This window comes from Myxine glutinosa, chromosome 1, assembly GCF_964187855.1.
Source record: "Myxine glutinosa chromosome 1, kmMyxGlut1.1, whole genome shotgun sequence".
Classification (NCBI taxonomy): domain Eukaryota; kingdom Metazoa; phylum Chordata; class Myxini; order Myxiniformes; family Myxinidae; genus Myxine; species Myxine glutinosa.
In genome coordinates this window covers 333,663,793-333,690,672 of record NC_136261.1, presented here as the reverse complement: position 1 = coordinate 333,690,672, position 26,880 = coordinate 333,663,793, and the positions used below count along the sequence as shown (strand labels likewise).

The following is a 26,880-nucleotide window of genomic DNA, read 5'->3' as shown; positions in this document are numbered from 1 at the left end:
ATCGACCGGGATTCGAACCCAGGATCCTCGGATCCTAAGCCGGCACCCTAGCCGCTAGCCCAACACCAGGGCTTACTAAAAGCTGATATTCGAAATCTGATTCCACATTTCATGATCAGAACTCATGGCCTAAATAATGGCTTCGAAATCTAGAGTGAAATTGGAACAAAATTAGTAATGAGCGATTTTTAAAATTAAAACTACCATCTGAAACACATTCTTAATTTGTTTGTTTGTACAGATGTCTGCTCCTCTTCATAAGGGTAGATTTCAAAGGCCAATCTTTCAACCTGAATTTGTGTTCACTATGGTCAATTTTTGATTTATTAAACAAACTCAAAAAACATTTTCCATAAGAACAATCGTCTCTTCAATTGGAATTGTAGATGGTGGCTTGCAAACCAAGCTTCAAGGGTGGTGTACAGAAATGTTAAAAAAAATACAAGGCACATGGAGGTGAAATTCGCTGCATGTGATCTGCAACGTGCACAGAGTAAAATGAGTGTTCATTTGCATCTGTAGGATGTCTCATAAATAAAGAAGATATAAGCACATCTAATCATTCCTTTCCATTGCTCACCATCTCTCCCATTGTAAATTGCAATCTGCATCACGTTAACCTTTCTCCCACGAGAGATGTTCCTCATCATTGTTGTCACACCTCTGCAACTTGGACCTAACGGCATTGACGCTAATCCTCAAAATCAGTTTTTATTCCTTATTTCTCACTCTTCTCCAGGTCTTTCAGATGGTCTCCTGCATTTCACCTTGTGAGGCTGCAAATGGCACCACTATTTGCAAGATGGTTTCTGAGTGTTCCACTTATCTACAGACCAGGCATTCTTTTTCCCATCATAAACAGTGGTGCAATCTATCATCGCTGCTGCTGACTTCACCCATCTCTCTATATCTCTGATCATCAGTTCCTTTTTCATTGTGGCTCTTCTATTGTGGACATGTTTGTGCTTTTAACCTCAAAAACGGATGGACACTGGTTCCCAGAATTGCTTTCAAAGCTGTGTTTAAATGGTATTCACATCCCCCTCCACGAGTGTTTATCTGATCTTTCTCTGCAAGCGGAAACAACTGGTCGTTCTTGATGAAATTTTGTCAAGTGCTCTACCTCTTGAAGCTGTTGTCCTGTGAGGCAGCATTTTACGACTTACCTTATGATTGCTACACTAAATCATTAATGGTACTTCAATGACCTAGATCCACTTCTCTTGATAATGCTCTGTACGGTACCATTTTGATGACGAATGCACTCTGCACACAACAGTACACCACACCTCTGAGAGGTCGGTTGCTTCAGCATCCATCTCCAAATTTGGGGAGAAATGTTGTCGCTCCATCACTTTGTAACATCACGTGTCGGTCTGTCACTCTGCAGGGACTGGTTTTAAAATGCCCCAGTTTACTACTGTACAGTCTGTGGAAGAGTTGCAGTCCCTTGATTGTTTAGGCCTCGCAATCTGTCATAACCTCCATTGTGCAGACCACATCTCTGCACTGCTTTCTCAGACTAGCTGATGCTTCTGTCTTCTCTGCAGATCTAAGTCGATTATGAGACACTCAGAACTTATTATGGTCTGTAACGCCTTCATATGAAGTTTCATGGAGTATGCGTCCTCCAACCCTCCCCTCCTTCCCCTGGACTGGTGTGGCTGCTTGCCGTTTTGCTTCCCCTGAGGTGATCATGTTGAGGCTCTCCATGTTATTAACATGTCTTGGCAGGAGGCTGCGTCACAAGGTGGTCTTCTTCATCCACAGCAGGCAGGTTGGTGGACTCTTTTCTCTCACCTCACTCCTGTAGCCTTCTCCCCCCTGTCCTCCACTGGTCCACACGAGTTGCACGCATTCTTTGGGAATCTCATACTTGGGTACCTTCCTCATTTCTAAACTGATTGCTCACCTCAATTCCTTCCTCCCCATTCACTCGTTTGTGTATCCGACTCATTGCATCTGTTGTCTCATATCCCTCCCCTCAGTAGTTCAAGAGTGCTGCCCATCACAATCTCATGCTTTTCCCATACCAACTCCTGCTCTCTTTTGCTTTCTCTGAACTACTCCCCACCTGTCCCTTTTCTTTCTGCCATTCATCCAGTCACGTGATGTTTTGTCTCCTTGTTACCCTTTGGTCCTTTATTTGTCTATTAATCTGTAATTTGTTACCCTTTGGTCCTTTGCCTTCTGTCATTTATGTCCTGCATTGCCCTAGATTTTTTAAAATTAAATTTAAAAAATGAAGATTAATTATTATTATGATGATGTGTATGTTGTATGTTTATATTTGAGGGAAGGGGATTAGTTATGTATGGTGAAAAATAGCCATCTTGCATCTTATTTTTTGCCAGACAATAAAATACATGAATTTTGAAAAGAAAAAAACATACTGCTTCATTGTGCTAATAAACATTCAAAGGGGGTTGAGAATAATTTCCTCATCTCAATGCTCAAGCTTGGTCCCCTTGGCTGTTGCTGATGCCAAAGCACCTGGCAAATAGAATGGGAATGTCTGATAAATATGCATGCTGGAACGTGAGATCCCACCAATTTGTCCAATGACAACAAGAGGGCCTTGCTTTTGGTTTGTGTTTGTGGTTTTGCTTCTGGCCAGTGCCAGCTTAGAGTTATGAGCTTGTTGATGGAGATTGGGAACACCTCCGTGAGGTTTCTTTTGCTACATGGTCATGAATGTATCGGACTCCCACGAGTCTGAGGGCATTTGCCTTTCCCTTGTAAACTTCATTTTTTTTGGTCCAGGATTCAGTTTTATCCTGTTTTTTTTTTTCAGCTGGATTAGTGTGCAATGTTAATTGTCGTAAATCATGAGCGAACAAAAACATCATTTATCACCAAAAGTTCTGCCATTTCCATTTGCAGTTTGCCTTTTCGGTGTGGATTTACACACCACTTATTTTCCATTAAATCAGCAGTTTTATAGCTCACCCTACTTTAAGCTGCCATCTGTGCTTAATAATGGCTTGATTTGCTCGAATTTGGTTTCCGGTTACTTCCACTTTATCTTGTTATCGTACTGTGAATTGCGATTTTTCTTTCTCTGTAGCTTCCAGCTGGTAATTTATCAGGTTAATTGTTCACTTTTGCCCAAATGAAAAATCTTGTGAAAATTCAGAGCTTTGTGAAAATTTGGCAGACATTACCAGTAGTGACCCAGGCTTCAATTACCTCCACCACCAAAGGTGGACGGAGGTTATGTTTCTGCTCCTATCTGTCTTTGTTTCTTTGTCTGTTTGTTTGTCTGGGAGCAGGTTATCTCAAAATGTTGTGGATGGATTCAGACGAAATTTGGTGGAAAAGTTTGGTGTGTGATGAGGACGAATTATTTAGATTTTGGTGAAGATCTGGATCCATATCTGAGAAATTTTAAGTGATTCTTCACCATTGAGAGATTTGGCCAAAAACGATGTATAGCGTGGTATTTCAACAAGTTGTGGATGATTTATGACAGCATTTGGTGGATGAGTTGTTTTGGCGACAAGAACAAGCCTTTTCGATGTTGGTTCAGGTCCGGATCCGGATCTGGCCTATCGGTGGGATACAAAACGTAAACTGCACAGCCTGCTATATGCTCTGCTGAGTGCCGTCCTAGTTTTGGCTGTTCTCCCTCCTGTGATGCCTGACTTTTGTCACTGACACTGTTTGAACTTCTGTTTTGCCTTTTGCTATTCAAAGTAGTTATAGTACTTTATAAACTTAACAATTATGCCTTATTCCATACCTGCACCATTCATGTGGTGCACTCTTTATGTTATTGCAATCCTACGAGCCTTCAGACTGTTACGTGCATCCATGTAATGTGCTTTTAAAAAATGTAGGTCGTGAGGCATAATTGTCACCTGACATCAAGTGCATCAAATCAAATGAAGACTAGAAAGAGCAATCAGAGATTGCAGACCCTCGCCAGGACATGTTTTCAGTGATTTTTAAGGCTTTTGTGTTGAAACAAATATGGCGTCCGAACCACGTGACTGATAACGTCATCACTTTTTTCTCCTCCAATTTATCCCTCGATGATGCTCAAGAAATTTCATCTTGATCTGATAAAGATTTGTACATGTCGAATTATGACGTCATAATGGAGGCACCTGTGACGTCATCATTAACATATGGTATTCCACATGGAGAGTTCTTTACAATGTGCCATGTCTAAAGTTTTTCTATGCAGCGCTTTTTTTTTTCTTTTTTTTTTGTATACAGAGTTGAGGCTTGTGAAAGAGCTAACATTTATCAAACAAACAAATCAAACAAACAAGCAAACAAAGTATATAAAAAGGGGAGCGGTTGACAAGATGGGGAGAGAAGGGGAGGAAGCACACAAACACAACATTTGAGGGCAGGGACATCGGGAGATGTTTTTGGAGGGAGAGGGCCTGGGGGGAGGCAGGATAGGTATAAAACGCAAGGACACCAAGGACTTCCAGGAAAGAAGTCGGCACCTCAAAAAGTGGATTTGGGGTGAAATTAGCGGGGGTAGAAAAGATCAAGGTTTTGGATGGGGGAAGATAAGAGATGGTGGTGAACAGCCGTTTTAAAGACCTGGAGGGAGGAGTGGGATTGAAGAGAGTGAGGGAGTTTGTTCCAAAGGCGTGAGAAAAGAGGAATGAAGGAGTGAAGGTGAGCAGAGTCTTGATTTTGGCAGTTTAACCATAAGAGGGTTGCAGGCAGATCTTGTGCGACCTGCAGGAATATTTGGGGGACAGAGCCCAGAGAGAGCTGGGGGAGCAATGCCGGAGAGGAGTCGGTAGAAGACGGAAAGACCACCAACCTGCCTGCGGTGATTAAGTGAAAGGCCCTTGGAGATAGCGTCATCGCGGGAGATTCCAATGATTCTGAAGAATTTCAGATTTGCTTTCAGAGATAGAGGTGCAAATTTTTTCGTTTTTTCAAAGATGGCACCTGCACCACGTGACTTATGACGTCATAATTATCATTAAAAAATTATACAGATGGAGGTGCACCTATGGTGAAAATTTCCTGTCAATCGGACCGACGGTTGCAGAGAAAATCATATTTATTCTTTGCGGACAAACAGACAAACAGACGGACTCAAATGCAATACCCTCTTCTCAGTCGAGGGTACAAATAAACTGTACGGACCACCTATGCCTAGGCCACTTTATAACTGCGGGTAGTTATGATTGGGATCCAATCTGCCCCACTTTGATACAACCCCTCTTTGAAAAAAAAACCCGCTTCCATCGGACACATGACCCATGACGTCCTCTTTATAAAACCGAATTCAAAATTGGATAATAAATATTAAAATAAAAAAGTGGGGTCGTCGGGTTTGTTTTTGGTCTTTGGAGTCCTTGTGGTCTTTTGCATACTGAGGTATTTTATGTCCTCAGGGTCTTTTGGGTATTTTAGGTCTTTGGGGTCTTTTGGATCTTCTGAGTCCTTGGGGTCTTCATGGTATTTGAGAGGGTCTTTGGGGTCTTAAAGGGTTAACAAAGGTCTAAGTGGTCTCAGCAGTCCAAAGGGTCGAAAGTACATTCTGATAGTATGTAATTAATAGACAGGATGCCACAAATTTCAAACTTAGGTAATATTGATAGATATACTGAAGTTACAAGATCGATATAGATAAATAGATATACTGGCTGGAAAAGATAAAATTGTAGTTTCTTTTTCAAACAATAAAAAAATTATGGCTGCCAGACCGTGCGACCGATCACGTTGAAGTGTTAAACAAGTATTCCCCTTGATGACTCATTCATAATTTTGAAGTTTCATATCGATGGCTGGTGCGGTTCAAGAGAAGAATTATTATTTTTTCTTCGTTCAATCCAATGTAACTGCCAGACCATGTGATCCATGAATTATTCAGGATCACCATGACATCCCCAAGCATTGGAAAACACAGACAGACACACAGACACAGACAGACACAGACAGACACACAGACACAGACAGACACACAGACACAGACAGACATAGACACACACAGACAGACATGCAGACACAGACACATGCAGACACACACAGACACTCACAGACAGACACACACAGACACAGACCCATGCAGACACAGACCCATGCAGACACAGACCCATGCAGACACAGACCCATGCACACAGACCCATGCGGACACAGACCCATGCAGACACAGACACACGCAGACAGACACACAGACAGACACACGCATACGCAGACACACGCATACGCAGCCACACACAGACACACACAGACAGACACACACAGACACAGACCCATGCAGACACAGACCCATGCAGACACAGACCCATGCAGACACAGACCCATGCAGACACAGACACACGCAGACAGACACACAGACAGACACACGCATACGCAGACACACGCATACGCAGCCACACAGACGCGGACACATGTAGCCACGGACACATGTAGCCGCGGACACACGCAGCCGCAGACACACGCAGCCGCACACAGACAGCCACCACACCCATACAGCAGCTGCACAGACAGCCACCACACACACATAGACAGCCACCACACACAGACAGCAGCTGCACAGACAGCCACCACACACACAGGCAGACAGCAGCCGCACACAGGCAGACAGCAGCCGCACACACAGGCAGACAGCAGCCGCACACACAGGCAGACAGCAGCCGCACACACAGGCAGACAGCAGCCGCACACACAGGCAGACAGCAGCCGCACACACAGGCAGACAGCAGCCGCACACACAGGCAGACAGCAGCCGCACACACAGGCAGACAGCAGCCGCACACACAGACAGACAGCAGCCGCACACACATACAGCAGCCACACACACAGACAGACAGCAACCGCACACACAGACAGACAGCAGCCGCACAGAGACGGACAGTAGCCGCACAGAGACGGACAGTAGCCGCACAGAGACGGACAGTAGCCGCACAGAGACGGACAGTAGCCGCACAGAGACGGACAGTAGCCGCACAGAGACGGACAGTAGCCGCACAGAGACGGACAGTAGCCGCACAGAGACGGACAGTAGCCGCACAGAGACGGACAGTAGCCACCAGAGACGGACCGTCGCCGCACAGAGACAGACGGACACACGCAGAGACAGACAGACACATGCAGAGACAGACAGACACACGCAGAGACAGACAGACACACGCAGAGACAGACAAACACACGCAGAGACAGACAGACAGATAGGCAGAGACAGACCGACACACAGCGACAGACAGACACACAGTGACAGACAGACACACACTCACACAGACACACAGCGACAGACAGACACACAGCGACAGACAGACACACAGCGACAGACAGACACACAGCGACAGACAGACACACAGCGACAGACAGACACACAGCGACAGACAGACACACAGCGACAGACAGACACACAGCGACAGACAGACACACAGCGACAGACAGACACACAGCGACAGACAGACACACAGCGACAGACAGACACACAGCGACAGACAGACACACAGCGACAGACAGACACACAGCGACAGACAGACACACAGCGACAGACAGACACACAGCGACAGACAGACACACAGCGACAGACAGACACACAGCGACAGACAGACACACAGCGACAGACAGACACACAGCGACAGACAAACACACAGACACACAGCGACAGACCGACTTACAGACACAGAGACGGACACACTTGCAGACACACTTGCAAACACACAGACAGACACACAGACAGACACACACACAGACAGACAGACACACAGACAGACACACTTACAGGCACACTTACAGGCACACTTGCAGACACACTTACAGACACACTTACAGACACACTTACAGACAGACAGACAGAGACACACTTACAGACACACAGAGACAGACAGACAGACAGACAGACAGACACACTGACAGAGACACAGACAGACACACTGACAGAGACACAGACAGACACACTGAGAGACAGACAGACACACTGAGAGACAGACACACTGAGAGACAGACACACTGAGAGACAGACACATTGAGAGACAGACAGGCAGACACACTGACAGACACTCTGACAGACACACTGACAGACACTTTGACAGACACACTGACAGACACACTGACAGACAGATTGGCAGACAGACTGGCAGACACACAGAGACAGACAGACTGGCAGACACACAGAGACACAGACTGACAAACACACACACCCCAGATACATACAGAAACAGAAAGACACTGATCTACCACGCCACACCACCTTATCTAACACGTTACATTAGTTCTTCATGCCTGTTGTTTGCATCCTTTAAGACGGCCATAAAAACTGTAACTTTCTTTTTTCAAATGATTACCTCCACCACCAAAGGTGAATGGAAGTTACGTTTTCACAACTGTCTGTTTGTTACTTGCAAAATCGAAGATTTTTCAAGTATATTGGTCAGTTGCGTTTGTGGTTCTGTCTGTCTGTCTATCTGTCTGTCTGTCTGTCTGCCTGTCTGTCTGTCTGTTTGTTTGTTTGTCACCGGCCTACAGGTCACAATTTTCAAGCGATCTTCACAAAACTTCACCAAATGGTAGAGTTGGTCAAAAGCAAGAAGCCTATTGTTTTTGGGGTCAAAAGGTCAAAAGGTCAACATAGGCCAAAGGTCACCAACTTTGCTAAATTTCTAAAATCCTCAAATTTTCATCCGATTGACTTGAAATTTGAAGAGGACTTGCATATCTGTTCACTGAATTCAACCACCAAGTATTTTTGAGGTCACCATAGGCCAAAAGGTCAACATAGGCCAAATTTCTAAAATCCTCAATTTTCATCCGATTGACTTGAAATTCGAAGAGGACTTGCATATCTGGTCACTGAATTTAACCATCAAGTATATTTGAGGTCAACATAGGCCACATTTCTAAAATCCTCAATTTTCATCCAATTGACTTGAAATTTGAAGAGGACTTGCACATCTGGTCACTGAATTCAACCACAAATTATATTTTCGGTAAACATAGGCCAAAACGTCAACAAAGGCCGAATTTCTAAAATCACCAATTTTCATTTGGTTGACTTGAAATTCTAAGAGGATTTACATATATAGTCACATAATTCAACCACCATCTATTTTTGAGGTCAACATAAGCCAAAAGGTCAACATAGGCAAAGTTTTTAAAATCCTCAATTTTCATCCGATTGACTTGAAAATTGAACAGAATTTGCACATTAAGTCCCTAAATAGGGAAACTAAATATTTTTGAGGTCAAAAGGTCAAAGGTCAACTCAAGGTCAACCTTCCAAAATCATCATTTTTCATCTGAAAAATCGTCACTTTTCTTCCTATTGACCCGAGCTTTGATCAAGATTGTCAATTTTAATCTTGATGAAATGGACAATTTGCTGTATCAATGCCACACCATTGCCGGCTTAGGCCGGCAATGGCCTAAGCCATTACCCTGGTGTTGGGCTAGCGGCTAGGGTGCCGGCTTAGGATCCTAGGATCCTGGGTTCGAATCCCGGTCAATCGCTGAATTAACACCAGGGGGGTTGACTCAGCCTGTCATCCTTCCGAGGTCGGCTAATTTGAGTACCAGTTCACTGGTAATTCCCTGTTTGTCGTTAAAGGCGGCAAAAAGGGTTGGCGTCAGGAAGGGCATCCAGCCGTAAAACATTGCTTCAAAAAGGGGACCGAAAAACAACAACAACCACGGTTCCCGAAAAAGGCCAACCCCCGCTTTGCGGGGAAAAATGGCCTCTAAAGGTGGTTTTTTTTTGAATGGATTTTTTATTCTTCAGGGTGGGGGCGGATTTTGCAAGTATCGTGCTCCACCAGACGTCTTCTTGTTTGTTTGTCTGTTTGTTACTTGCCGGAAAAAATTCCGGCAAGTATGTTGGTTGGTTGGTTTGTCTATCCATCTGTCTGTCTGTTTGTGCGCAGTACTATGTCTACATCTTTGCACATAGCATCGCCATACTTTACACACATATTTGCCTTGCCCTGGAATAGACTGTGCCCAATTTTTAACTGTGCCCAAGTTAAAACACAGAATAGACTGTGCCCAAGGCCTCCATTATGATGTCATAATTCGACAAGTACAAAACTTCATCCAATCAACATGCAATTTCTTGAGCACCATGTCGGCATAAACTGGTGGAGGAAAAAAATAATGATGATGTCATCGGTCACGTGGTTCGGCCGCCATCTTGGAAAAACCGAAAAACTTTGCACCTCTATATCTCCGACAGTGCTGAATAGAATAGTGCTGTGATGGCATGGAGTGGTTGGAAAATCAAAAAAAAAGTACATTCCGGCAAGACCTCGGTCTCTGACCGATTTCTAGTTTGTCTGTTTGCCTGTTTGTGAACCAGATATTTCAAAAAGTTGTGCATGGATTTGGATGGAATTTGGTGGAGAGGTTAGGTGTGTGTCACGGACGATATAATTGGATTTTGGTGAATATTTGAATTCGAATCCAGATCCGGATCACATAATTTCTTTTAGTGATTCTTCACCAACAACAACAACAACAGGCATTTTAAGGCCATTTTCCCTGCAAGAGCGGGGGTTAGCCTTGCGGGCCCCATGACAATCTTCTCCATTTTGCCCTATTTTCTGCATCTCCCCTTGTTATAACCCCCTTGCCTGCATTTCTTTTTCCACCACCTTTAGCCAAATCTTTCTCAGTCTTCCCCATCCTCAACTTCCTTCTACATTCATTTCCATCATTCTTCTCAACCAGTCACTTTCATCCTTCCTCTACACAGGACCAAACCATCTCAACCTGTTTCTCTTCACACCATCCATCACAGTCTCTATTCCCATCATCTTTTGCAATTCATCATTTGTCTTCCTCTCTCTCAACTACACTCCACACATCCACCGAACCATTCGCATCTCCAACCTTTCCAGCCTTCGTTGCTGCTCTACGTTCATTACCCATGTCTCGCCCCCCCCCATAAATCATAACACTTCTCACACATGCAGCATACACCTTTCCCTTCAGCTTCAACAACACTCCCCTCCTCGTCAGCAAGCCACTCAGTTCCCGAAACTTCTTCCAGGCACATCTCACTCTAACAACCGTTGCCGAGTCTGATCCACCTTGTCCATTCAACATGTCTCCGAGGTAGCAAAATGTTTTCACACCTTCCAAGATCCAACTCAACATTTCCTCCATCTGCAGCTCCCTCTGTGCACACCTTGCACTTGAATGTAGCTGCCACACTGGTTAATGACCCTCTCAGACCACTACATTTTTGATGAACTCACTCTGCGCACATTGTACATTGAATGGAGTTCACTCCGCCACCCTTCCTGCACACAGCACACGGACACTTCCCAGTTCTTTCCACCTCACCACATGCATTACGACTTGCCATCACCTTCGTTTTTCCGATATTCACCTTCAGACCTTTCGTCTCCATACATTCCTTCCACTTGTTCATCTTCTCCTTCAGTCCATCCACATTTTCCGCAATCGACACCAGATCATCTGCATACAACACCTCCCACGGTAAACCCTCCTTTACATTCCGAGCCAGCACCTCCATCACAGCTACAAATAGTAGTGGACTTAGTACCGACCCCTGATGCACTCCCACCTTCACCTCAAACTCACCACTGTTCCCGTCCTTCGTCCTTACAGCTGTGCGCGCTCTTTTGTACATTGCCATCACTACTCCAATCAACCATTCCTCCACTCCTAACTTCCTCAATGCCCATGTCACTACTTTGTTAGTGATTCTTTACCATTGGACCAAAACCGATGATAGAGCACGATATCTCAAAATGTTATGGATGGATTCGGACGAAACCTGATGGACTGGTGGGGTGTGTGACAAGGACCAAATGAATCTATTTTGGTGAAGATACGGATCTGGATTCAACAATTTTTTTTATTGATTCTTTGCCATTGAGTGAAAGGGCTAAAACCGATATATAGCACGATATCTCAACAAGGTAATGGACGGATTCGGCCGAAACTTGGTGAATGAGTTGTACAGGTGACAAGAACAAGCGATTACATTTTGGGTCAGGTCTGAATCTAGATCCGGCCTATCAGGGGGATACAAAACGTAAACTGTTGAGCCTCTCGGAGGTATGCCCTCTATCGAGTGCCGTCCTAGTTTTGTATTTTTTTGGACTGCCAGACAAGCAAGCAGATAAAAAACAAGTGTTTCACTCCTCTCTGTGCATGCAAAATTGGGGAAATTCAGAGCCATAATAATGTTAAAACTACAGGTTAGTTTTCCAATACGTGTTCAAAACTATAACATTCAATTGAAATTAAGTAGATCCTCGATCATAAACTGACGTTTGTAGATGGACAGACAGACGGACAAAGTGAACTAATTGTTTAACCCTGCTTTTTTCTTTTGCATGTGTGAGGTAAAAAGGGCAAACGAGGTTTTAATCATTTATGACTAATACAGTCGTGGCCAAAAATATTGGCACCCATTCACTTTTTTCAAATAACTCACAATTTGCTCTAAAATAAGTTTGTTTGTTTTTTGGTTTTTTTTTTGTTGACAAAAGTATTTGGTCTCCACCATTCTTTATTTCACTGTTAACATAACAGAACCTTTGTTTGTCATTCAGAAGTTAATATATCCTTTTGAATCAGAAAATATAAAGAAATGGTATTGACAAAATTATTGACACCTGAGACTTAATATTTGGCAGCACAAAAACTGCTGTTTTCAGATCTCTCCACAGGTATTCAATGGGTTTTAGATCTGAACTCATTGCTGGCCACTTCAGAACAGTCCAGCGTTTTGTCTTGAACCATTCCTGGATGCTTTTTGAAGTGTGTTTGGGGTCATTGTCCTACTGCAAGACCCATGACCTTTGACTGAGACCCAATTTTCTGACACTGGGTTGAACGTTGTGCTCCAAAATGCCATGGTAATCTCCTGATTTCATGATGCCATGCACACATTAAAGGCACCCAGTGCCAGAGGCAGCACAGCAACCCCAAAACATCACTGAACCTCCTCCATATTTTACTGTAGGGAAGGTCTTCTTTTCTTTGAAGGCTTCATTTTGTTTTCTGTAAACATAGAGATGATGTGCTTTAACAAAAAGCTCTAATTTGGTCTCATCTGTCCACAGGATATTCTCCTAGAAGGATTTTGGCTTGTTCAGGTGTGTTTTGGCAAACTCCAGTCGGGCTTTCTTTTGTCTCTCTCAGAAGTGGGGTCCTCCAGGGTCTACTGCCATAGAAACACCTTTCATTGAATTGGCGACGGATGGTGCTAGTTTAAACTGTCATACATTGTGTCTGAAGGTCAGCTTGAATATGTTTGGCAGTTGATCGAGGTGCTTTCTCCACCATTCGAACAATCCTTTGCTGCAATCTTCGATCAAGTTTTCTCCTGCTGCCACGTCTAGTGAGGTTGGCTACAGTGCCATGGGCATTAAACGTCCTGATAACGTTGCATACGGTGGATACAGGAACATCAAGGTCTCTGGAGATGGACTTGTAGCTTTGAGATGGTCAATGCTTGGCTACAATCTTGTCTGACCTCAGACAATTCTCTGGTTTTATTTATTTTCTCCCTGCTCATTGCGGTACACACAGTGACACAAAACAGCAGAATGACTCATTTTCTCGATTCAAACTGGTTTAATGAGTGATTTTTTTTTATTGCAGGCACCTGCAACTCACCGCAGGTGAGTTCAATTCCAAAGTAAAGGTGAATCCCTGCTTGAAATGTAATTATTTCTCACAACTTCTAAAAGTTGCCAATAATATTGTCTGGGCCATTTTAGGATTCTGTGTGGAATAAGCTAAGCTTTAGTAATTTTTCAGCTTTTTTTGTTTTGTTCCACTGCAAACCAAAGAAATACATATATTCAATTTTTTAATGTATTTAATACATTTAAATACATATATTTAATATACCAAAATATTTTTTAATTTCAACAATTTTCTGGAGGAAATGGTGCATTATTTGAAAACAGTGCAAGGGTGCCAAAAATTTGGCCACGATTGTATGTGTTCAAAGGAAATAGACACCATCATTTAAGGCTGCATTTCCCCGTCGATATAAATTAGTTTCATGACGTACACATGTTGGGGTTCATTGAAGAACCAACTCAAAATGAATGACTGTGTGCTGTTGGAGGTCAAATGAAACACCATAGGTCAAATATGTGAGGTCTATTCAGAGTTATTTCACCATGTTGGTGAAATTTCACCATATTTCACTATTGCCCAGAAACAACTTGCTTTCGTCTCCTGGAAAGCAAATCCAACGGAAGGAAATCTCATTTCCTTTCACAAAGCCCGAAACAAGTGTGTGTCCACCCTCAGGAGAGCCAGGAAACAATATCTCTCCGTTCTCAGGACAGAACTCTCTTATCTGTCTCCCTCTTCCAAATCCTGGTGGCGTCTGGTCAAATCTGTTTCTGGTGTTTGTTTCCCCTCCATCCCCTCCCTCACCTCAAACGGCCACACGGCTGACTCCACACGTGAAAAAGCTGAATGCCTCAACTCTGTGTTTGCCTCTAAATCTTGTGTCCCAAACCCATCCCTCTCTGTACCCACCTTACCCAGTCGTACCCAGCTTCTCCTGGACTCTGTGTCCTTTCCTCCTGACAAGGTGGAAAAGTTTCTGTCAACCCTCGACTCTGATTCTGCAACTGGACCTGACGGCATCAGCCCACGGGTCCTAAAATCCGGTTCTTCCGCTCTTTCACTCCCTCTATCTGTTCTCTTCACCCTCTCTTTTGCTCAAGGTCATCTGCCATCTGCTTGGAAATCTGCCAACATCACCGCTTTGCACAAAAAAGGTGCAAAAACAGATCCCAGCAACTACAGACCAATCAGCCTTCTCCCAATTATCAGCAAAGTCATGGAATATGATATGAAATCTTTCCTCTTCTCCAATGGCTTGATCTCTGATCATCAATTTGGTTTCAGACCTGGTCACTCGACTCTGGACATGCTGCTTCTGCTTTCTCAACAATGGATGGAGGTCCTCAATGCCAAACAGGAAATTAGAGCTGTCTCCCTTGACATATCATGTGCCTTCGATACGTTCTGGCACCCCGCTCTGCTCACCAAACTCTCCTCTTTTGGTATCCATGGAAATCTCCACGCATGGCTGGCGGACTTCCTCTCTAGTCGTAGTCAACGTGTGGACCTGAATGGGTTTCTCTCATCTCCTCTTCCTGTTCAGGCTGGAGTTCCCCAAGGCAGTGTTCTGGGCCCTGTGCTTTTTCTGGTCTTCATCAATGATCTCTCTGACTCTCTTGAAAATCCTCTTTATCTCTTTGCTGATGACTCTACTCTCTGTCGCTCCATTCTTCATCCCTCAGATCGGCAGTCTGCAGCCTCCTCACTCTCTGCAGAACTGGACAAAATCACAGACTGGGCAAACAAGTGGAACATGTGTTTCAATCCTGACAAATCTCTCACTCTTACGATGTCTCTCCAAAAAGACCGACTGGACAACCCTCCCATCCACTTTCTGAATAATCCTCTCCAAGAAGTTCTGTCACTCAAGCTTTTGGGTCTCACTATCTGCCATGATCTTTCCTGGGAAAACCACATTTCAAATCTGGCCTCCAAAGCCAGTCGCCGACTGGGCATCTTCCGTCGTGCGAAGTCCTTCCTTGGCACACCTGAGCTCCTCACCACATACAAGGCTTTCATCCGCAGCTCAATGGAATACTGCTCTCCCCTCTGGGCTGGTGCTCCTGCCTCACACCGAGCTCGTCTTCACGCTGTTGAAACCAAAGCATTCAGAATCATTGGAATCTCCCGCGATGAAGCTAACTCCAAGGGCCTCTCACTCACTCACCGCAGGCAGGTTGGTGGTCTTTCCGTCTTCTACCGACTCCTCTCTGGCCTTGCCCCCCCAGCTCTCTCTGGCTCTGTCCCGCAAATATTCCTACAGGTCACACAAGATCTGCCTGCAACCCTCTTATGGTTAAACTGCCAAAATCAAGACTCCCTGCTCACCTTCACTCCTTCATTCCTCTTTTCTCCCACCTCTGGAACAAACTCCCTCACTCTCTTCAATCCCACTCCACCCTCCAGGTCTTTAAAACAGCTGTTCACCACCATCTCTTATCTTCCCCCATCCAAAACCTTGATCTTTTCTATCCCCGCTAATTTCACCCCAAATCCACTTTTTTGAAATACCAACTTCTGTCCTGGAAGTCCTTGGTGTCCTTGTGTTTTATACTTCTCCCACCCCCCCCCCTTCCCACGCCTCCTCCCCCCCAAGCCCTCCCCCTCCCACACATCACCCTGCTCTTAAATATTGTGTGCTCTCAAGTGTTTGTGTGCTTCACCTTCTCTTGTCTTCCGCTCCCTCTTTTTATATATTTTGTTTGTCTGGTTGATTTGTTTGTGAAGTAAATGTCAGCTCTTTCACGAGCCTCGATTCAGTATACAAAAAAAAAAAAAAAAAAATGTCCTTTAACAAAGCAGGTATAATGTTAATAGCTTTAATGTGTAAATATCGAGGTCGCCACTGCCCTATCCCCTTCATGCTGTGAACTCTTCAAAGCAAGCTGGCATTGCTGCCATCAGGAAGCTGTTTTTCAGTGCTTCAGGAACACTTTCAGTCTCTGATTATGAAACCAATGCATTTTCATTCCTTTTTTCTTTTCTTTTCATGTATTGCAATCTGAAATGTATTTGCTAATATCATATTGGCTTTCTTGTTTTTGGGGATATTGCCTCCTCTTACCAGACTTTTTATGGCATAGCCCATCGAGCAGAGCCGTCTGGAACAGTGCCTGTCCGTCTGCATGCATGCATGTTTGTGTGTATGTGTGTGTGTATGTATGTATGTATGTATGTATGTATGTATGTATGTATGTATGTATGTCCCCTCAAACGTATACCAATCAGAGCTGAGAATCTGGCCACATGACAAGGTGATGTGATTACGTCTGATGTCATTACGGCGGTGCTGCAGCTGACTCTCCACCCACCCACCGCCATTTTGATTTATATGCCGTTCAGGCCGAACTAATCGTCAAACCTGTCATGTATCACAATCGCCATGCTCTACCTTTACGTTTTTCATTCAGTGTGAAACACAAAAAACCGATTGTTAAAATAACCATCAAATATCGAAAGCATCGGCGTTACGTCTCTTCCAACAATACGGTACGGTACGTATAGGCCTTCGGCGTTATGCTTCACCTTCAGACAAATTAAGCCCAGGTTTATTAATACTGCAGTGTGTCATTTCAGTGGTATCGTTTTTGTAATAATAATAATAATAATAATATAGTAAATATAACCATAATACTTTAATCCCAATGTCGTGAATGGAAGGTCAATGGATTGAAGCGGTGTATGGTTCATGATCAATGATGAGCGTTGTTCGGCACTAATATTAATAACCGAGAAAGTAAGGAATTCACCTCGGTTTTTTGATAGTGATATCAATTTCGAAATAATGATAACATAACGTTAATATTATCGTAAATCTAATCATAACACTAATTCCTTCGTCGTGACCTCAAATGTTAGTATCCCTAACTTAAGGTTCATCTGTGAAAAAATTTAAAAGAAGCTAATTTCAACTGATTTGGGTAGGTATGGGTATGGACAACTACCAAAAAAAAGTAAGGAGGGATAGGGGTTGGGGAAACCTTTTTATTAGAGGTCAAAGGTCATTGACCTCTGCCTAAATCATATAAAATTGTATTTCAGCAACAAAATATGGTATATAGATGATCTTGGTGTCAAAATGCACAGGATTATGAAAGAAGATGACATAGAATAATGACTGACCCATGGAACCAATTACTGACCTCCGAAAATGAGGTCAAAGGTCAGAAATAGACGTCTTATCACCAAAACATCATATCAAATATCATATTGGTAACAGTAACAGAATTATACCAAGATACAAACTAAATATGAAATGGATTCTTCACCACCAAAATACGAGGTTAATGGTCAAAATAAGCAGGGGGTGGGGGGGGGGGGGGGTAAAGTTCATTAGTGTCAAATAGTTTGTGTCTGTAAAGTATATGTGAATTTATAATCAACAATTTGCAGAATACTACTCACAACTTAGAACTTACAGTATCTATCGGCAACAACAAATTAATAATACTCAGTCTGTTTCCTCTTCATCGCTACCAATTTCCTCTTCTGCATCTATGCTATCTGTTCCATTGTCGCAATGCCCACAGCACACTCCACATGCAGATACACACGACATGCGAGCTTTCATGCAGCTGCATCTCATTGTTTGACATTGCCTCTCCCCTTCCTTGCAGTTGCAACAAATTACTTTCAGAAGGTTGTCTGGCGCGATACCAACAGATAGCATTTTTGGTCTGAGTTTTCTGTTGGAATCTAAATCCCATCCTCTTCCTTTGGGATCAAGAATAGAGGTGTCAAGATGCTTCCATACCACAACTTGAAGATGGACACGAAGGGAATGTTGAGCTGTTGCATCTTCCGTTGGTGGTAGGCGGTCAGGATCGATTTTGCCCTTGGCTGCTTGCTTCTTGAACTTCATGTAGCGAGACTTTTCTCGAGAAACTCAATAGAAGATTTCAATGCTTGTCCGTTGTATTTCTGATGCATGAACCCCATGAAGTTGGGATGAACGGTTCTTCCTTCTACCCATCCATGGTACCAGTCTATGACAGATGCATCTGTACGAATGGATCTTTCTGGTATTTTGTGCTGAAGCTCTTCATACTTAATGGGTTTTGTGTCCAGTAGGGCATTCGTTCGTTGAGGCACGTAGTTTTGCAGACCTTCCATATTTGACAGAGTATCACTCTTCACGATTGGCTTACTCTGCAACTTCCTATTCTCATCAACTTCAATTTGATTGGCATTTTCTGGAGTGGTAACTTTGATCTGCCCCATGGCATGAAAACCTGACTTTCCATCTAATGTAATCAAATCATGATCCATGTTGTCACCAATGTGTTGCTCAAGCTGATTCTCAAGGACTGCCATTGATGCTGCATTTGTGTTATTAGTCGAGTCAATGTACGTGTACTTGTAGTTCACGGTCTCTTTTTGACTTTCACATATGCCCAGCCTGTGCATGACATCAATCAGCTTATCTGAACCAAACTTGTGATCAAGATATAAGCTCATACCAAGCTGGAAAGGCATCTTAGATGATCTTGGGCGTTGTGAAGGTATGATATTCTGCCCTGCAACATTTCGTCGAACGGATGAATGAGGCATTAAGCATGTTAACATCAGTTCAAGAGAATCTGGCAGCTCATACATTGATGTCATTTCTTTGAGTGAAGGAAAGTCATCTTTGCTGAAATTAAGGCACTTGATGTCATTGATAATGAACTAGGGCATGCCCGTACTATATATAAGCTAGGACGTCGTGCTCGTACGTGGGTGCCCGTTCCTTGCCAAAAAAAAAAAAAAAAAAAAAATTTGTGTAGGGGTGTGTGTGTGTAAACATCCTAGGGCGTGCCCGTACGTGGGTGCAAAAAAACATGCGTGCAAACAACAACAACAAAAAAAAACTTTGAAACCACGTGGCAGTAACGACCACAGAACCCCCCCCCCCCTCTATTTACATGAATGGTTTGGTCCATTCGCAACGACCACAGAACCCCCCCCTCTATTTACATGCAATGGTTTGGTCCATTCGCAACGCCAAAGCGAACGGCGAACGGCTAAATCGCCATAGCTCGGTAAGTACTTGTCCGATTAATATGAAACCTTGAAAAGGCACATCCTCGGGTCCCCAGCAATATACCTGGCAAGTTTAAAGTATATCGGACCCGTGGTTGTCGAGAAACAGCGGTCACAGACAAACAAACAAATGTACAAACGTACAAACAAACAAACACACAGAGATTACTGGAATTATAGATAGACTAGGGCATGCCCGTACTATATATAAGCTAGGACGTGCCCGTACGTGGGTGCCCGTTCCTTGCCAAAAAAAAAAAAAAATTTGTGTAGGGGTGTGTGTGTGTAAACATCCTAGGGCGTGCCCGTACGTGGGTGCAAAAAAACATGCGTGCAAACAACAACAACAAAAAAAAACTTTGAAACCACGTGGCAGTAACGACCACAGAACCCCCCCCCCCCCCCTCTATTTACATGAATGGTTTGGTCCATTCGCAACGACCACAGAACCCCCCCCCCTCTATTTACATGCAATGGTTTGGTCCATTCGCAACGCCAAAGCGAACGGCGAACGGCTAAATCGCCATAGCTCGGTAAGTACTTGTCCGATTAATTTCAAACCTTGAAAAGGCACATCCTCGGGTCCCCAGCAATATACCTGGCAAGTTTAAAGTATATCGGACCCGTGGTTGTCGAGAAACAGCGGTCACAGACAAACAAACAAACGTACAAACGTACAAACAAACACACAGAGATTACTGGAATTATAGATAGATGAACCCGCTGTTTTGATGATGGCTCTTTTCTTTGCATCTTCATCATCAGTTTTCATCTCATGGTAGTCTCGGATGATGCTTGCTGTACAGCTTCTAAAGCAGACAACATCCTTCCTACGTTCTTGATTAGTAATGAATATACTATCACCATAGTACCTTTCAAGTGCTTCTTTGAAGTATCTCTCATGATAAACTGGAATGTCATCACCTACTATTGTCTTCATCTGTTCATGCAGTTGACCTACTGTATACACACCACTCTCCATTTCACTGTCAAGCCATCCGCAAAGCTGGTGGAAGGCATTTTCCTTGCAACTATGTACAGGCCTGCCTGGTTTCTGAAGAAAAATAGAAACATTCATTGTCATGATAGATTGAAAAGAAACAAAGTACGTCATTTTATTAAATAATTATAAAGAAATAGTGCAATGGAGAAGGAAAAAGATATTAACAGTATGAAGAAACTGCAAGGACGAACGTACAAAAAACTAGCTTGTTTCATCAAACGAATTTTCTTCAAAATGAATTGTTTAAATGTGTGTAGGACTGCGTTTATTTCAAAATGACCCGCTTATAAGCCTTGACCAACTGTTGAATGCCTCTTTTGAAATGTGAATATTTGAATGTATTTCACATTGTGACATACTTTACTATTCCGCAGTACCCATATTACAAGGAACTTAACAAATATGTACATGTATGTATATTGTATTAATATACTTACATTGCATTGTCCTGGAACATTGTACATGGAACAGTAGCATTTATTATGATAGACAGCCTCTTCCGCTACAAGATCTGCCATTCCTTCCAAGCGTCCTTTCACAGCCATTCCAAGACTATCTTTTCTTTCACTTGCGATTCTCAGAAGTGATTTCTTTAGCGTCATAGTTGATGCTCGATGTATGGTCTGCTGTCTATCAGGATGTCTTTCATCAAAATGGATGTCCTCATTGCATATGAAACATCTTTCACTGTACGGAAATCGAGTAGAACCCTGGCCTGAAAACATTACATGAAAACATGGACAAAGTTAGTTGCCATCCCATGTAAATCACCATACTAACTTCAAACATTCAAAATTCAAACAAAATAACATAAAACAGGTATGGGCTTGGAATCTTAATGAAATTTACATGAATCAAGTAAAGAATTACTTTATCTTACCATCAACTTTGTCATCATTTACTGCTTGAGACACCTTTTGTCGCTTTGGTCTTGGCGCATGCTCTTGCTCCTCAACATCTGGCTCCTTTTGCATGAAAAGGGTTCGGCATCTACGATGGACTGTCATAGGAGTGTTGCTACTCCATTTTTGTTCCAATCGCTCCAATAATGAAGAGTTGTTGATAAGTCTACACTGCTCTATTAGATTCTCATATCCCTTTCTGTACAACCTCTGTAGCTTTCCTGCTTCTGAAAAGTCCTCACTACATATTTCACATATATCCATCCTGGTAATTTTGTTATTTTACAGTATTGTTCCAAAGGCCTCAGGGAACTTTTGGGACATCTCACTGCACTGGGGTAGTCAAGGTACATGTAGGCTAGCTAGGTTTTCTCAGTAATCACTCCTGAAACAAAGACAAAACAAAGACTTAATTCATGCAATATATAGTGTTTTAGTCTAGGGTCAATGACATTTGATCCCAAGAAAGGTAATTTCCCCCTCCCCCTCTGCTCTTGGAATAAATAATAACCCCCATATCCACCACGTAAGTTGAAATTAACCTCTTCGGTTTTTTTTTTTGCTCATTTTTATATAATATGGTAATTTTCCTGTTATAAATATGACATTTTAGTGATAAAACAGCTTTTTTGACCTTTGACCTCATTTTCAGAGGTCAGGATTTGGTCCCAAGGGTCAATAATTATCTTATGTCATCTTCTTTCGTAATCCTGTGCATTTTGACACCAAGATCATCTATATACCATATTTTGTTGCTGAAATACAATTTTATATGATTTAGGCAGAGGTCAATGACCTTTGACCTCTAATAAAAAGGTTTCCCCAACCCCTATCCCTCCTTACTTTTTTTTGGAAGTTGTCCATACCCATACCCACCAAAATCAGTTGAAACTAGCTTCTTTTGAATTTTTTCACAGATTGGCTAATATATGGCTAATTTAGGGTTACTACGTACTGGAAGTTAAAATATATCATGTTCTACATATTAAAGAAGCGGCAGTTTTGTCTGCCTTATGTCATTACGTCTATGATGTCATTATGACGGCTGCTCCACCGACAGACATTTGAATTATAAAGTAGGCCTACACCCGCTCACTACGGGAGCTGCAGAAAGGGTCATTCCTCTTTGGGGTATATCAATTACTGTCGATCTATGGTCGGGTCTCAAGAACATTGGGTGTGTTCATTTACCAAGTTTCTTGTGGAGAGATCGCCATGTGGTTTAAGCATTCGCGCAAGCACGCCATTCAAAACCGTTAAGGAACGGCTGGCTTGGCAAGCACTAGCTAGCTGCTTGGTAAATGAGCACACCTTCAAACCTTGTGGCGTATATAGATTACAGTGGATCTTCGCTCAGTTCTGCAAGTAAGACTTACCTCATGGATGTCGAGATTTCTCCAAATTTCTTTTTTTAATGTTATAAGCAGCATTAACGACTGTTTAAAAAGCTAATAATATGTTTGTGGTTTATAATATTTTACAAGCCCGGCTACACCGCTGTTGGACTTTTGGTCTTGTTTTTATCAACAGGGACTGCACACACAGCCGCAGAAACGGCAGAAGACTCCAATGGAGATAGCTGCTGAACAGCTGCGGCTCTGGCCCACGTTTGACAGTGCTAAGCAACAGGAATTAATTACAAGTGAGGAGAGCATCGTTTACAGCCAGGCGATTCACTATGCCAACCGTATGGTGAACCTTCTGGTGCCCCTCGACACGAGCAAAAATCGCCTGCTGCTTCGACCGGGTCTCGGGGATGGTGAGAGCGTATCCAACAGCTTCCTTAACAGCAGGTTTGTTAGGTGCAAGTGTGCCACAGAATGTATTTCACTATTTTTTTTGGAAAAACAACTTAAGGAGATTGATTGGAACGGGAGGCTGCAGTGCGTATGAAGCAATTCCAGGAGTTGATGGAAATGTTCCTTTGCAGGCACGTTGTTGAAACTCATCTTGATATTGCTTGAGATTTTGCCAAAATAAACATTTTGTTAATGCCTGATTAATTTTGCTGAGCTCCTTATGTCACCTGATTGCCACAAGTTCAGTGCCACTACTTGTCCAGCTACTACAATACGTCTTAGGCAGCACTCTCTCGTAACAACGTTGGTCATGGAAAATTATTTTATAACGTGTAGTGGCACAAGTGAAATAAAAGAAAGGAAACCAACATACGCAATTCAAATCTGCGGATTGAACACTTTTGGGTTGTTATTTTATGTTAAACTCTGCAAATCTACGCATTAGCCAATCATCCAGCAACCTTCCACTCGTGTGGCCAAGCAAACATTATATTATTTGTACGTTAATCTAGGGGCCATTATCATAATTTCTGCTTTTTGGTATATGTCATGCCTCTATCAAATAGCATGTTTACTGGTTTGAGGTTTGTTCAACCAGTCAATGGATCAGCACAAAGGAAGAAGCATCAAAAGGATTTTCCTTACATTTCCTTAGAGTAAGATGTAATAGTTCTTGAGGTCAGGATACTTGCATCAGTACCCCTTTTTTTTGACTGACTTTTGCCATTGAATACAGTTATCCTCGTTTTTGTTACTTTTTGCTACTTCCACTACTTTACAGAAAAAGTATTTTTTCAAAAATAAATCTGTTCCGTGGAATGTGTCCTCTTCCCTCCAGCTATAACGTTTTCTGTTGAAGTATCATTTTTTTTCTTCCACCAGCATTGCTGACAGTGTGGCCGAAAGCTACGACACAGAAAGTGGCTTTGAGGACTCGGAGGGTTCTGACGTGGCTAACTCTGTGGTGCGGTTAATCACGCGTTTTGTCGACAAGGTCTGCACGGAGAGCAAGGTCACATCAGACCACATCCGTGCACTTGACAACATGATACCAGGTACGTCGTGGTGTGCAATCGTCTGTTAAGCTTTTTTGTCGTATATGTTTATTTTAAAATGGCCTTCGTGTTGTCTCGTTGTGCATGCCAGCTTCGTGATTCCATCCTCAGTTTCAAATTCCTATATATTGTTCTGTTATTTTTTAAATTTAGTTGTCTCGTAATCACCTTGCAATGCATGTAACAATTTGTGTAATCCATGTGTGCCTCATCACTACGCTGATGGGTTTAATCAAAAGATGCCATGTGTGCTTCACAAACATATTTAATGTCTATCTATGGCTCTCATTGAGAAGGCAGAATGAAATGACAAACACAAACTAGAACGGCACTCGGTAGCGCATACCTCCGCCAGGCTGAACAGTTTGATTTGTATCCCACTGATAGGATGGATCTGGACTTGGACCTGAACCAAAATCTAATAAGCTTTTTTTGTCACCTAACCAACTCGTCTACCAAGTTTAGTCATAATTCGTCCACATCTTTTTTAAATATCATGTTATATATCACTTTTCACCCGATATCTCAATGGTGAAGAATCGCTTAAAAAAATAAAATAGTTTTCGTATCCGAATCCATATTTAGATCTTCACCAAAATCAGAATGATTCGTCCTTGATACACACCCAACCGGTCCACCTAGTTTCGTCCAAATCTGTCCACAACTTTTTGAGATATCGTGCTACGTATCAGTTTTAGACCGATCACTCAATGGTGAAAAATCACTTTAAAAATCTCCTAGCCGGATCCGAACCCGGATCTTCACCAAAATCTAATAATTTCATCCTTGTCAGATACACTACCTCTGCCAAATTTCGTCTGAATCCATCCACAACTTTTTGAGATATCTTGTTCACAGACAAACAAACAAACAAAGACAGACAGGGGTGAAAACACAACCTCCATCCACCTTTGGTGGCAGAGGTAAAATGGATCATTTATAATACTATCAACGGTACCCCGCCCTATGGGCGGGGCTTCAATTGGGAAGCCCAAATGAAAAGGAAAAATATCAGAAGTTGAAGGCTTTTTTTATTTTAAACGATTCATATAAACATTCGTTGAATCATATCACATGCAAATCATCAAAATCTAAACAGTACATGGCGCCCATTTTGAAAAAGGATTGAATTCTGCAAAACGGAAGCGGCCGCTACACGTCTTTCTCAGTCGCACGTTTATGTGTGAAGAGTGCGCGCCGAATCTGTAACACGGAAGCGGCTGCTACACCTGTTTCTCAGTCGCATTGCATACGCTGCCATGTTACTTCGGAGCCGCACGTTTATATAGGAAGAGTTCGTCAGGAGTCGATCTACTCTCTCCTGGTACGTAGAATAAACAGTATTTGTAGAATTTCAACAAAAGCCACATCACTGTTCATATCGGTAAATATTATTCCATCGTGTTTGGAAAAACTGGAAAATTGGAAAACTTGGAAAAACAATACAGCCTATTTTACTCCCAGAGGTCCCAGGAATACCCACCCAAAATATTGTTGCGATCGGTTGAGCCATTTTTGCGGTACCTTCGAACGGACGGACGGACGGACGGACATTTGGTGAATTATAATAAGATGTAGTTGTCGTTATTGCTGCAGTAATGGTGGCTGTGGTTGTTGTTTGTGTGTTCCTTCCATTTACTTTCATATTTTTATGCCTCTGCTGACAAATTCGCCGGAGGGATTATGTTTTTGGGTTGTCTGCCCGTCCTTGTGTGCATCCATGATAGGTTTTCGTAACTGCGATAATAATTGTGTGCCCCTTCCGTTTCCTTCGAAAGAGTTCCTACTGTTGTAGAATCATAAGTTTTATTGTTGGAACCTTTGCAATAAGCTCCGATTCCCGCTTCTTCTTCAATCCCAGAAAGAGAGCTTTTAAAACTGTTAAGTTTATGATTGAACCTTCACAATGTTTTGTTGCAAGTAAATTGATTATTCGCTTTTCTACCATATCATTTTTATTATTGTATGACAGCAGGAACCACTACCTAAATCTCAAGATCCTACTTAATTTGCGGAAAGAGAGGCTTTTAAAACAGTAACCTCTAAGATTAAACAGACACGAATTTTTGTTCCAAGAAAATTGATCATTTATTTTCCAATGGTGCCATTTTTACTATTCGATGACAGCAGGAACCATTTAGAATTAGGCGTGACACACATGGATATCAATGCCATTGTCTGTTTCTTTGTCTTTGTCTTTGTCTCCCTCTCTCCTCTCCCCTCTCTCCTCTCCTCTCTCTCTCCTCTCTCTCTCTCCTCCCTCTCTGCTCTCTCTCTCTCTCCTCTCTCCCTCCTCTCTCTCTCTCCTCTCTCCTCTCCTCTCTCTCTCCTCCCTCTCTGCTCTATCTCTGCTCTCTCTCTCTCTCTCTCCTCTCTCCCTCCTCTCTCTCTCCTCTCTCTCTTCTCTCTCTCTGCACTCTCTCTCTCCTCTCTCCTCCTCTCTCTCCTCCTCTCTCTCCTCTCTCTCCTCCTCTCTCCCCTCTCTCTCTCTCTCTCTCCTCTCTCTCTACTCTCTCTCTCCTCTCTCTCCTCTCTCTCTCTCCTCT

At 42.9% G+C, this 26,880-nt stretch overlaps 1 protein-coding gene across 1 annotated transcript in view; it reads left to right on the top strand.

The window, feature by feature from the left end:
- SBF1 (SET binding factor 1) overlaps positions 1-26,880 on the top strand; it is a gene marked incomplete in the record, with an annotated part of 417,110 nt that overhangs the window by 255,988 nt on the left and 134,242 nt on the right. The window contains 2 exon segments of the mRNA XM_078779651.1: positions 23,011-23,273; positions 24,162-24,334. Of these exon segments, the coding sequence (XP_078635777.1) occupies positions 23,011-23,273; positions 24,162-24,334 (436 nt within the window).